The sequence below is a fragment of the Stenella coeruleoalba genome (assembly GCF_951394435.1).
Source record: "Stenella coeruleoalba genome assembly, chromosome: 6".
In the NCBI taxonomy this organism is placed as follows: domain Eukaryota; kingdom Metazoa; phylum Chordata; class Mammalia; order Artiodactyla; family Delphinidae; genus Stenella; species Stenella coeruleoalba.
In genome coordinates, this window is record NC_137151.1 from 80,400,924 (window position 1) to 80,414,565 (window position 13,642).

At 35.7% G+C, this 13,642-nt stretch overlaps 1 protein-coding gene across 1 annotated transcript in view; it reads left to right on the forward strand.

Annotated features, from left to right (window-relative positions):
- Nucleotides 1-206: 206 nt before the first annotated feature.
- Nucleotides 207-13,642, forward strand: part of FSIP2 (fibrous sheath interacting protein 2) — a gene marked incomplete at both ends in the record, with an annotated part of 126,337 nt that continues 112,901 nt past the window's right edge. Inside the window, 7 exons of the mRNA XM_079924127.1 lie at nucleotides 207-305; nucleotides 626-751; nucleotides 4,152-4,313; nucleotides 5,005-5,094; nucleotides 6,352-6,491; nucleotides 7,578-7,719; nucleotides 8,198-8,308. Of these exons, the coding sequence (XP_079780253.1) occupies nucleotides 207-305; nucleotides 626-751; nucleotides 4,152-4,313; nucleotides 5,005-5,094; nucleotides 6,352-6,491; nucleotides 7,578-7,719; nucleotides 8,198-8,308 (870 nt within the window). The remainder of the gene's footprint in view (nucleotides 306-625; nucleotides 752-4,151; nucleotides 4,314-5,004; nucleotides 5,095-6,351; nucleotides 6,492-7,577; nucleotides 7,720-8,197; nucleotides 8,309-13,642) is intronic.

Consider the following 13,642-nt stretch of genomic DNA (forward strand, 5'->3'; position numbering starts at 1 on the left):
CCGGCGCAAGGGACCGGCCCTCGCGGAGGGCACTGCTGTTGCTGCGCCCGCACATTCGGAGCCTGTGACGCCGCGAGGGTGGGCAGCCGGAACTCGGGGTACCGGCCATTCCGGCCCGGTGGGGACTGAGGGACAACGACGGGAAAGGGGTGCGAGGGGAAGCGAGAGGGGAGGGCGGCAGAGGCGCAGAGGGGCCCAGGCCGGCTATGGAGTTGTACCTCAGCGCCTGCTCCAAGGCTGCCAATGTCGCCGCTACCAAGACGGCCGCCAGCGGCGTGGCCGCGGACAGCCAGCAGTGCGGAAACGTGAGTGTCAGCGAAGACCGGTCGTCCTTGTCCTCTACCAGGCCTCAGGCCTGCTGGGCGCAGTGGTGGGGCGGTGCCGCGGACAGTCACGTGCGATCCCTGTGGACCGTAACCGTCCAGCTTCTGGCGCCCTCGTGCGGCGCGGCAGATGGCAGGGCTTGGGCGGCACTGGCCCCAACTGGCGCGGTGGGAGGGAGCTGGTAACCCGGAAGCGGAGGTCTTTCCGGCTGTCTGGCAGGGCTGGACCCTTCCGTTCCTTAGGTTGGAGTTAAACTAACATACCTAAAGGAAAGACAAAACTCTCCAATTGTACCTGACAGGTCGCGCACAAAACCCACTTTCCGGGGATCGGAGCGGCTCAACTACTGGATCTGCCTCTTGGGGTGAAGCTGCCTGTGATCCCAGGAAGCAACCCTTTATACTATACCACGAAATTAAGTGAAAAGGTAAAGTGATGTTTAATTGGCTTACGTTGGTTTCTTTATCCTTTTCGACTGCTGTTAAATTCAGGCGCTAGCTACATCAGGCGAAGTGCATTGAGGGAATTTGCACTAATGTTGCGTACCTATCCTATCCTAAGGTATTGTTTAGGATGCGTACCAAGCAACTTCATCTAGTATGATTTGGACAGAATCATGGGCTAGAAAGTTTAGATTCTTAGTTCTGTCTTAATATGATTCCATAAATTAACTTTATAATAACACTTCACTTATACCTATTTGAGATTTAATTCACTTAGAAATGTTTGGTCGAAAGGTGGAAGGTTATCTGTACTGGCTGGCATTTAATTATATGTTATGATTTTAACCAATAATAGCTTGGACAGAATTCTCATTACAGAACACCTCTCTTTGTTTTGAGCTGAATTCTGTTTCACACACAAAGTGTGAAAAAAAAGTAGAGTTGAAATGAATTAAAGTGTTTAGTCCTTTAACCTGACTTTAGGAAAACAAGGCTCTGTCTCCCTTGCCCCAGCCTCCCTATCCAGTCTTTTCTCCAGTGCACAACCTCTGCTTTTTCTAGTTGAGGTCTTTTATACCTACTCACACAGACCATGTTAATACTTCTGTGACTTTGTTCACCTTGCCTCCCAAACCTGGCATACCCTTTGCTCTTCTCCCCAACTGTGAATTTGGGCCATCTTTCAAGATTCCTTCTCAACCATTACAGCCCCCCAATTAGCTTATATTTCCTTATAATTTGCATTGCCCTTGGTTTGTATAATTTTACTCAACACTATAATTTTATAATTTAAATCTTACTGGGTTATAGTGTATACTGCCCTCAAACTCTTTCATGTTTTTAGTCCTCAGTGTGACCCCCTCTCTCAAACCTCCCCATTCCTTGATTCAGTACTTAACACTAAAGGAGGTTCAATACATTCTTTTTGAGCAGTTGCTTTGATCCGTATTGCAAAAAATTCTACAAGGAAGAATTCTGAGTTACCCCCTTACTCATCTAGTATTTATGATGTCATCAGAAATGAGTAGGGGCCCTTCATATTTGATACTTGCCTAATAAACATGATTTCTTAAAGTAAATTTTGTTTATGGAAAATACATAACTTCCCTTTTTAAAAAAAAGTGTCTTCTACTAGAATACAGCAAGTTAACTAAAAATATGCCAACCTCACACAATTTGACTAAGTCATATACACACAAACCAGCTTTCCTAAAGCATGCTTGAAACCTATATCACTCCTTTTTATTATGTAAACTTAGCCCTGTCTTCTGTCTGCTTCCTCAAATATTGTTTGCTATATTACCGTTTTCTCTGTCAAATAATAATTCACTTGTCAACTACTTTTTAAAAAGATGTTCTCTGTTCTTTATTACATTCATTTTCCCCCAGACTCTTCATTTAATCATAATTAGGCCCAATTTCCCTGAAGACTGACTTTGTACTGAAAGAAAAAGAAGGATATCAATCTCCTCAATGAAGTAGTGCTTTATATTTACACTTTTAGTTGTTTCTTTCCAATTATTTTAATTGACAACAGATGGGTTACCCTGACACTAATAAATGGGTTTGTATTGGGTTGCCCAAAAAGTTCATTCAGGTTTTTCGGTAAGATGTTACTGAAAAACCCGAACGAACTTTTGGGGCAACCCAATATGAAAGGTGTTTGTTTACAGGTCACTAGTCCAGGGCTGGTTTTGAGAAACATAGGCCATCAAAGCTAAAATTCAACATCTAAAAGAAGTTGACAGCTAAACATCAACATCTAAAAGAAACAATCCACTCCTTGACTCATGATTTTTGACTATTTCCCTTACAAGAAAGATATGAACTTTTTATCTGGTCTCACTGAATTTAAGACATTGCCCTATAGAATTCCCTTTTTTTTTTCTTGCCTTCTCAGGGAAGCTTTGGTAATTAGGGAATTCTACTTTACAACTTAGACCGCTTGGAAGAGATTAAAGTCTGGTATTAAGCAAGTGGTCAGAAACTTACCAGGAAGCTTTTAAATGGATAAGGAACACTAGCATCCTATCAGGTTCCCCAGTCTCCCCTTTTGTCCACATAAGAAGAATCCTCATACTTACCTTGAGGGAGTTCTTTTTAGGGTCCCAACCTAGGCTCCTTAGTGTTGAGAATCTGACTGAGGTGGCTACCGCCAGACAGAACACAGACTGAGCACAAATTGGTACCTCCAGACAGTTCTGGATTGATGCACAATGTGTGGGGTCATATAAATTGAATTAGATGCCTGCAGACAGGGCACGTGCTCTCAGGTTTGCCACATCTCCCAACTGCCTTTCACTTGAGGCAATTCCTGCTTTGACATCACTTTAGACTAAAATTTCTGTTGTTCTGGCCAAGAAAACCTAAAGGAAAGCACAAAGATAGGATGCAAAGACAACATTCGGGTGACTTCCACACCTGCTTCCATCCTCTACTTTTTCCCTTTCAGAGGTTCTCCCATTACCCATTATCACCATCCTGCTATTGAAAAATTTTTGAAAAATGGACTAAGTACTCACATCCCCCCCCCCAAATTTTAAACCCCCTCACTCTGTAATGTTTTAACTTACAGATGAGATTAAATAATTCATCTGCTTCCTCTAAAGTAACAGATATAGCATTATGACTATTAGCTGATATTTTCCTTCTTTTATATGTTAATGACTACTTCATAAGGTTGTATTTGGTCTTTACACATATGGAGAAACCTCAATCCCTATCAATATCCTTTATAATTGGTTCTTCAATATGTTGAACTGTATAATATAGACCTTGAATTTTTTCCTGACTGTAGTGCTCAGAAATCATTTGGTTTCTTGTATTAGATAAGAACTGAAAATACAGTAACTCTTTAATTCATCATCTTTAACATCTGAGTTTTACTTCTATTTTTTGTCAGAGTTGTTTCAATGAATTTTTGTGAAAGATTTTCTGTTTTCCTTCATTTTCAGATTATTGAGATATAATCATGATAATTGATATTATCCCTTTATCCTTCTAATGCAGTGCCTTGATCTGGAAGAGGGAGGAAGAAAAGGGAGAATCTTAGTATTAGTTTTATACATTAAAAACAAATTTTATACTATTCCCTTTCTTTTCCTTTCCTCCTCTGTTTTCTAGCTTTGGGTCAGGAGCTGATGGAGATTGGGGTGGGGGGGTGGATTAACTGAGTGAGGGTGGATTTTTAGAATAATTCAGGTCAGTGAAGAAAAGAGGTAGGGATAAGAAATTAACATTGCCCATTCCAAATTCTTCTATTGCTGGTTTTTCCCCACTTCACATTCTTCTTGCATACTTTATTTTCAGTGAACAATCTGGTATTTTAATAGGTTGATATTAAAAGTAAAATTCATTAATTTATGTTTAAATCCATGTTTGCAGCTTTTCCGACCTTCTTATGGTTTTAACCTGACTGATCCTTATTGTCGACTTTTGGAAAACCAATATAAAAGTCTCCATGATCCACATTTAAGAGCCTACCATAACCGTAAAGACATCTTGAGGAGATTAAAGAAAGGTGGCTACATCACCAGCAATAATAGAGTGAGTTGAAGATAATTTCTTTTAATCATTGAAAACCTCCAAGACTTGGTATAAGCTTGCTTCTGTACCTCACTGGGTGACCTGTATCACCTTTAACTTTGTCATAAGAGATACTTAATGGAAAAGTCCATAAATTATTCAGTATTTGGATCAAAGGAAGTCAGACAGCAGTTGTTTTCTAAGTGAAACTACTTCCTCATTTACGTTTTTTCTTTGTTATATCAAAAGATGATTACCAAATAATTTGAGGATATACAAATAATTTTCCCAACTGTATCATAGTCCTCTTTCTCTGTTTCTGATGGCATGTATGCTTGTCAAGGATTATGTCCCATACACTTTTTAAAAACTTTAGACAAAATAAGAATCTAGCAAAATCAGCCCGATAGAGTCCTGATAGACTCTATTCTTATTGGGGTTGAACATTATTACGTTGGTATTTTTTAATAGCTCCAATTGTGTGTACTCAATTCCTTATCATGGCATAAGTCATATTAATAAAGTAATGTTACTTGGATAGCAGTTTCCTATTGATTAACAATTTTAGAGAGATATTACTTACAAAATTGTTAGCAATTTATTACTCGATATCAAAATGTTATTTTTGCTCTGGAAAGTAATTGCTTTGATTTTAAAATATTTGTATTTATATATTTTTGTTGTTATTCTTGTTTTGTGTGTTTTTTTTTAGATTGTATGTACCTTGAGGGAATTGAATAAGTACAGGCAATATCTTACCAGTTTAAAATTAGACTTTGAAAGAAACTATATAAGAGAACAAGTAAGTTAAATACTTAAATTTGTTTTTTTTACATAGAGTTTGGAGGAAAGATTTGTATACAAAGTATTTTCTTATAATATTTTACTTTGAATTTTGATAACTTAATTTTTCCAAGTAAAAATTTAGAGCAGTAGTAAATAATATTTTGAGGTTCCTATTTTGTGCCAAGAGAAGGAAAGGGACCAAATCATCTATTAATATGCCAGTGGTAGCTGACAAAATTTAGTAATTAAATTGCTACTCAGATGTGTCCCTTCTACGTGAGCTGGGACCAATGGGAAGAGTCCATTGTAGTAGCAAGATTCTTAAGCTGGAAACCAAAACAGCTTAAGTAACAGGAGAGGAACAGTATGAATAGTTATAACATCCTAAAGGTGACTCAAAGAACATGTACACTGTATGTTTGTACCCACACACATGTAGCTGTGTTCATACAGTAAAAAATGTCCTTAAAGGTGAACTGGAATGATTGGTATAGAGTGAGTGGGTAAAGTTAGTGACTTCCTTTCACATTTTCACTCAAAGTTCATGTGAGAGTGTGTGCACATGTGTGCCTGCGTGAGTGAATTCAGGCGTTAGAGTCAAGAGAGTTGGGTAAAAATGAGAAAGGTGCTCATATATGTACTTTTACAAGTTTATGTTGTAAGGTCAAGAGAGTTGTATAGAAATGAGGATTACTCCCCAGTACTTTTAAGTGTTCTGTATTTCCCCCCATTTCCTCCTCTGTGCCTACAGTTTCTCCTCCACTTCTTCCATTTTTTAAAATTTCTTCAGAATGGGTAGAAAAATAAGCTGAAATATTTATCTTTTATTTTCAGAGAGAGAAATCTTTACTTTGGTTCAGTTGTCCATGTCTGCAGTGGATTCAAAATAGATTTAAATGCAGTTAGGGACTTCCCTGGCAGTCCAGTGGTTAAGACTTCACCTTCCAATGCAGGGGGTGTGGGTTCAATCCCTGGTCCAGGAGCTAGGATCCCACATGCCTCAGGGCCAAAAAACTAAAAACAAAAAACAAAAACAATATTGTAACAAATTCAGTAAAGACTTTAACAATGGTCCACATCGAAAAAATCTTTTAAAAAAAAGATTTAAATACAGTTAAACAATATTAGTTATTTACAAAGTATGGGAATTTTACTAAACGCTAAATATGAAAAGACATATCAAATGACAGTTTTCTGGGAAATGTTTAAAAAAATTTATATATATATATATACACACATATACATATATATGATACACACTTTTTCTTAATAGAAAATACTTGCAAAACAAGTAAGTAAACTACAGGAAGACAATCAAATACGTGGACGTTCTGATGTTGCACAGTTCCAAAATTGGTTGTTACAGGAGGGCACCCCATCTATTAAGGACCAGGAACGATTAATAAGGCACAGGTGAGATTGAAGTTAATGCATATTTTATATATATAATGTGGACCCAAATAAGTTGGAAAATACTACAAATAATTGAAGGTAGGAAATTTTTTAAAGTACTGGATGCTATTTAACTCCACTCTTTCAGTATGGAGAGGAAGGGAGATCAAGAAGTACAGGAATTGGAAACTTGGGTGCCAAGGCTAAAGATGAGTTTCTACTAGAGAAGATAGAGTTTCTGGGAGTTCAAGAGGTAATCCAAGCTGATAACTGAAGAATTAATCAAATCCAAAATCCTTCCTATAGTAGGAGATGGTGGGAAAGTATCTTTAGCACATGCCTCTAATAATAGTTTTTTATGGGTCTTCTTTAAGCTCTGACAGCATTAAGTTTGAGGAAATTAATGCAAAGTCAATAAAGGAGTTTGGTATAACTTTAATACTAATATAAACATGCATTATCTCAAAAAAAAACCCTGCAAGCTCTTTAGATATTATCTACTTACATTCAATCATTACCTTTCCATGGTCAAGACCATTTCTTACTATAGTTCTTTCCTCCTTCTCCATTAAGGTGAGAAATTAAGCTGCATTACCTGATTTTATGTTCCATGGTAGTTCCATAATACAGATTGACATACCAGAGACCCAGACTATAGATGGAAGATTTGTTCAAGGCCTTATAAATTACAAGGGGGCTCAACACACATCTTTCTAAGGAAATTCAAATCTGAATTTTTCCAGATTTGAAGTTAGTGTTTCAGTTATTTCAGTCTTCTTTGCAAACTCATATTCCTAAGTCTATTGTGAATATGTACTGTACAAAATGTTTTTAATCAGTCTGCTCCACATTTTATCATTGTCTTGGCCATAACAACAGATTCTTATATATATAGTAGGGAGATCTGTATAATGAATAAAATATGGTGAGTTCATGGGTCAGGCTGGGTTAAAGTCCATGAACAGAGCTGATAGAAAAACAGTAAAATTCCTGTAGCTCAAGAAATAAAAAGCAAGAAAGGAGGTAGTTTGGGAATATCAAAGCAGATGATGCCATAATAAGGAAAACTCTCAATTCACCTTCACTTACATTTGCATTTTTACTTAGATATTTGGATACGATAAGTAGGGAATTAGAACATCTTGAGCGCACAGCAGCAGAACAACGCCTAATACGGATGGATAGAGAAGAAAGACAACAGCGAGAACACACAAGAAGAAAACTTGATCTTCGTAGAAAAATTGAAGAGGTGAGAGACAACAAATTTAAAATATTGAGAGAAAAATTGTGTACAGTTATTTCATTTGTAAATAATTTGAGCTGTCCATCATACTTCTTGAAGTCATTTCAAGTCTAAGCATTTTACCCACATTGATCTTTGTTCACAGCTATGGTATGCATGTTGTTACATAAAATGAGGATGACACCACAAACTACATATATGAGCTAATATCTGCTCTTAAAGTGATGATGGTGAAAGTTACTAGATACTGTTTAACTCTCCTATAGCCCTCAGTGTGGAGAGGCAAAAATTTTAAATTTAGCTTTAGTTAAAAATAACCATCCCTGCATTCCTAATAGGAGTGCAGTGAAGGAAGCGCATTCTAAAGCCAATGTATGACTTCAGTTACGCTTGACCTGATTTCTGTTAGGCTCTTGACTTGTTCTAACTTGCTTGTTGGTTTATTGTGAATACATCCTGAATACAGTAACATCGTGCTCTTTAGGAATGGAAGGCAAAAGAGATGTTACTTCTAACAAGGATCGGAGAAGATGCTAAAAGAGAAGCTAGGATAGAGGAACAACGGCGTAAAAACAGAGAAGAGAGTGACAGAAAGGTAGGGTGAGCTTTAACCTCTAATTGGGGCTGTTTGAGGACAAACTTTTGATAGTTTTGATTTTTGAATGTAGTTCACTTTGTGAGACGATAGAATAGTTACCCCAAATGATTTGTATTACACAGAACTGAAAGTTATAAAAATTTTTGCTATATTTTGGTCATATTGCAACTATAATATAAAAAGTACTTCTCTGTTTTTTGATATAACTACTTTTGACTTTATCTCACACCATAAACTACACTTGTAATTCCTATAGAAAACAATGACATAACTGATTGTTTTTCTTAGAATCAGAATTTCTTGGAGAAAGTTCTCAATTTTTCCCCACCAGTTAATTTTTTTAGAGTAACTGTTTTGAACCTTAAATAATATGTAATATTTTATGATTCAGAGTATAAATCAGTATAAAGAGAAAGAAAATTCATTTGTAATCCCAGCACCACCCTATTTATTGGTATACATACACACACAACTACATACACATACATTGCATAATATGTCTATGAATATTTATATATTGCAATAAATACATGTTATTGTTCCTTATAGGCTGTTTTGTAGACTGCTTTTTCATTTAACAAAATAACACTGACAACTCTTCATGTCAATAAGTATTAACCTAAAATAATCTAATCTAAATGATTATTTTAGGTAGTATGTTGTTGAGAAACCGATATGTAAGTGTAAGATTTACATAATTTGGTCATACTGCTATCTACTGCTATATAATTTTTTAAATATTGGAAATTGAAATATGTTGGTAATCTTTTATTCTACCCTTCATACATGTACCTTTAAGTATTATCAGGGACTCATTACCCATATGGCAAGCTCAGCTTATTCTAATTTACTATAATTATTATTTTCTAGTATTTAATTTTTCACCACTTTTTTATTGGAGTATAGTTGATTTGCAACATTGTTAGTTTTCAGGTGTACAGCAAAGTGATTCAGTTATACATGTACCTATATTCATTCTTTTTTAGATTCTTTTCTCATATAGGTTATCACAGAATATTGAGTAGAGTACCCTGTGCTATACAGTAGGTCCTTGTTGGTTATCTATCCTATATATAGTAGTGTGTGTGTATTCATCCCAAGCTTCTCATTTATCCCTTCCCCCACCACGTTTCCCCTTTGGTTACCCATAAGTTTGTTTTCGATATCTGTAGGTCTGTTTCTGTTTTGTAAATAAGTTCATTTGTTTCTTATTTTTTTAAATTAGATTCCACGTATGAGTTATATCTCATGATATTTGTCTTTCTCTTTCTGACTTAGTATGATAATCTCTAGGTCCATCCATGTTGCTGCAAATGGCATTATTTCATTTTTTATGGCAGAGTAATATTCTATTGTATATATGTACCACATCTTCTTTATCCATTCCTCTGTCGATGGATGTTTAGGTTGCTTCCCTGTTTTGTCTACTGTAAATAGTGCTGCAGTGCACACTGGGGTGCATGTATTCTTTTAGATTATAGTTTTCTCTGGATATGTGTCCAGGAGGGGGATTACTGGATCATATTGGATTGCTGGATCAAAAATAGAATCATAGTTCTATTCTCCAGCATTTGTTGTTTGTAGACTTTTTGTTGGCCATTCTGACCAGTGTGAGGTCATATCTCATTGTAGTTTTGATTTGCATTTCTCTGATAATTAGTGATGTTGAGCATCTTTTCATGTGCTTTTTGGCCATATATATGTCTTCTTTGGAGAAATGTCTATTTAGATCTTCTGCCTATTTTTTGATTGGGTTGTTTCTTTGTTTTGACATAGAACTGAATGAACTGTTTGTATATTTTGGAGGTTAATCCCTTGTCAGTCACTTCATCTGCAAATATTTTCTCCCATTATGAGGTTTGTCTATTCATTTTATTTATGGTTTCCTTTGCTGTGCAGAAGCGTTTAATTAGGTCCCATTTGTTTAGTTTTGTTTTTATTTTCATTATTCTAGGAGGTGGATCAAAAAGATATTGCTGCAATTTATGTCAAAGAGTGTTCTGCCTATGATTTCCCCTAAGAGTTTTATAATGTACGAACTTACATTTAGGTCTTTGATACATTTTGAGTTTATTTTTGTGTACCATGTTAGAGAGTGTTCTAATTTCACTCTTTTACATGTAGCAACAACGTGCCCTAGGTTTCCTCTTAATTTTTGCATGATTACAATTTGCTTTTCAAGGAGTCTTGGCCAATTTAGTGACATCTAGTGCAGTGGATCAAATTATGGCACTGGGAGTGTCCATTAAACATGACCACTGATGGTAGGTATGGTAACACCACAGGCTACCTGAGGCATCTTAATGGCAGAGCTATTTGAATTATTGATATTTCCAATGCAGCTATTCTAAATTGTCGTTTTTGAATCATGTTTTAATATGAGAGGTTTTCAATTCATTTGTATATTTTTCTTAATATATTTATTTTTTTGCTTTAAGATTTGATATCTATTTTTACTCCAATTTATGTGCTTAAGTTACAGGGTTGTCAAAAACTTTAAAGAGATCTGTCTTAGCTTCTTTGTCAAAAATCATTTGTATTAGTCTAAATTTACTCCTTTTCTGCTCTTTGCCCTATGTATTTCATGATTTATGCTATTGTAGTTTGTATTTTTAATTTCAAATTCCAATTGAGGTTAGGATATAGAAAAACAATTTTTAATATTCTTTTCGTATCTTGTATTGATAAAAACACTTTTTAGTTCTAGTTGTTTTATTCTATGTACCAATCGATATTCTACATGATCATGTTGCTAGAAATAAAAGTAGTTTAACTTCTCACTGAACATGGATGCCTTCTTATTTTCTTTTCTTGCCTGACTGCACTGACTAGAACCTCCAGTATTATGTAGAATAGAAGCAATTATAATGGATATTATTATCAAATTTTTTTTGTCCTATCTTGCCTCTCTACAGACATAATAGCCTGCTTGACACTGTACCAGGCTTCACTGATATGCTTTTCATTTTGTAACTTTTAAATTGAAATATAGTCAGTGTACAATATTATGTTAGTTTCAGATGTATTACATAATGATTTGACATTTGCATACATTATAAAATGATCACCACAATAAGTCTAGTAATCCTCTATCCTTATACAAAGTTATTATGATATTATTGACCATATTCCCTATGCTATATATTTTGTCCTTGTGATTCATTTATTATATAACTTGAGGTTTGCACCTCTTAATCCCCTACATCTATTTCACCCACTTTCCACCCCCTCCCTTCTGGAAACCACCTGTTTCTTCTCTGTATCTGAATCTGTTTTATTTTGTTGTTGTTGTTCGTTTTATTTTTTAGATGCTACACGTGATATGCAGTATTTGTCTTACTCTGACTTATTTCACTTAGCTATAATATCCTCTAGTTCATCCACATTGTCACAAATGGCAAGATTTCATTTTTAATGGCTGAGTAATATTCCATTGTGTGTGTGACCACATCTTCTTTATCCATTTGGCTATGGATGGACACTTAGGTTGCTTCCATATCTTGGCTACCGTTAATAATGCTGCAGTGAACACTGGGGTGCAGGTATCTTTTGTATTAGTGTTTGTATTTCCTTTGGTTAAATACCCAGAAGTGAAATTCCTGGGTCGTATGGTAGCTCTATTTTTAATTTTTTGAGGAGTTTCCATACTGTTTTCCGTAGTGGCTGCTACCATCTAATAATTTACAATCCTATCAACAGTGCCTTGAGGGTTGCCTTTTCTCCACATCCTCACCATTTGTTATTAGTTGTCTTTTTAATGATAGCCGTTCTGGCAGGGGTGAGGTGGTAACTCATTGTGATTTTGGTTTGCATTTCCCTGAAGATTAGTCATGTTGAGCAAGTCCTCTGACCATTTTTAAGTTGGCTTGTTTTTTTTGTTTGTTTTTTTTGATGACTCGTAAGATTCCATTGTGTATTTTGGATATTAACCCTTTATTGGGTGTATTGTTTGCAAATATCTTCTCCTATTCAGTAAGCTGCCTTTTGTTTTGCCAATAGTCTACATGTCCGAAAACGTTTTAGTTTGTTGGAATCCCATTTGTTTATTTTTGCTTTTGTTTTTCTTGCCTGAGGAGACAGATCAAAGTAATAATAATAATGCTAACATCGATGTCAAAGAGCATACTACCTGTTTTCCCCTAGGAGTTTATTGGTTTGGGGTCTTCAAAATCCAATTTTGAATTTGTTTTTGTATATGGTATGAGAAAGTAAATCAATTTGATCCTTTCTCTGTAGCTGTCCAGTTTTCCCAGCACCATTAATTGAAGAAGCTGTCTTTTCCCTGTTTTATATTCATGCCTCCTTTATTGTAGATTAATTGACCATGTATGTGTGGGTTTATTTCTGGGCTCTCTTCTGTTCCAGTGATATATGTGTCTGCTTTGGTGCCAGCTCCATACTGCTTTGAACTGTAGCTCTGTAGTATACTTTGAAATCAGGGACCATGATTTTGGTCATCTTTCTCAAGATTGTTTTGGTTCTTCAGAGTCTTTTGTGTTTTCATACCAATTTTAGAATTATTTGTTCTAGTTCTAAAAACTGCCATTGGTTAGGGTTAGGGATTACATTGAATCTGTATATTGCCTTGGGTAATACGGTCATTTTAACAATATTAATTCTTCCAATTCATGAGCACAGTATATCTTCCCATTTGTCTTCAGTTTATTTCATTAATGTCTTATAGTTTTCAAGTATTAAGTCTCTTACCTCCTTTGTTAGAGTTATTGTTAGGTATTGTATTCTTTTTGATGCAACTGTAAATGTGATTCTTAATTTCTCTTTCTGATAGCTCATTGTTAGTGTGTAGAAACAGGACAGATTTCTGTATATTAATTTTGTATCCTGCAACTTTACTGAATTCATTTACTAGTTCTAATAACTTTGGGGGGCATCTCTAGGATTTTCTGTATATAGTATCATGCCATCTGCAAACAGACAGTTTTACATCTTCCTTTCCAATTTGGATGCATTTTATTACTTTTGTTGTCTGATTGCCATGGCTAGGACTTCCAATACTATATTCAAGGAAAGTGGTGAGATGGGGCATCCTTGTCTTATTCCTGATCTTAGAGGAAATGCTTTCAGTTTTTCACCATTGAGTATGATGTTGACTGTAGGTTTGTCACAAAGGGTCTTTATTATGTTGAGGTCTGCTTCCTCTGTACCCGCTTTGTGGAGGGTTTTTGTTTTTATCATAACTGGATGTTGAATTTTGTCAAAACTTTATTCTGCATCTATGGAGAAAGTCATATGATTTTTCTTCAGACTGTTAATGTGGTGTATCACATAGATTGATTTGCAGATATTGAACCATTCTTATATCCCTGTGAT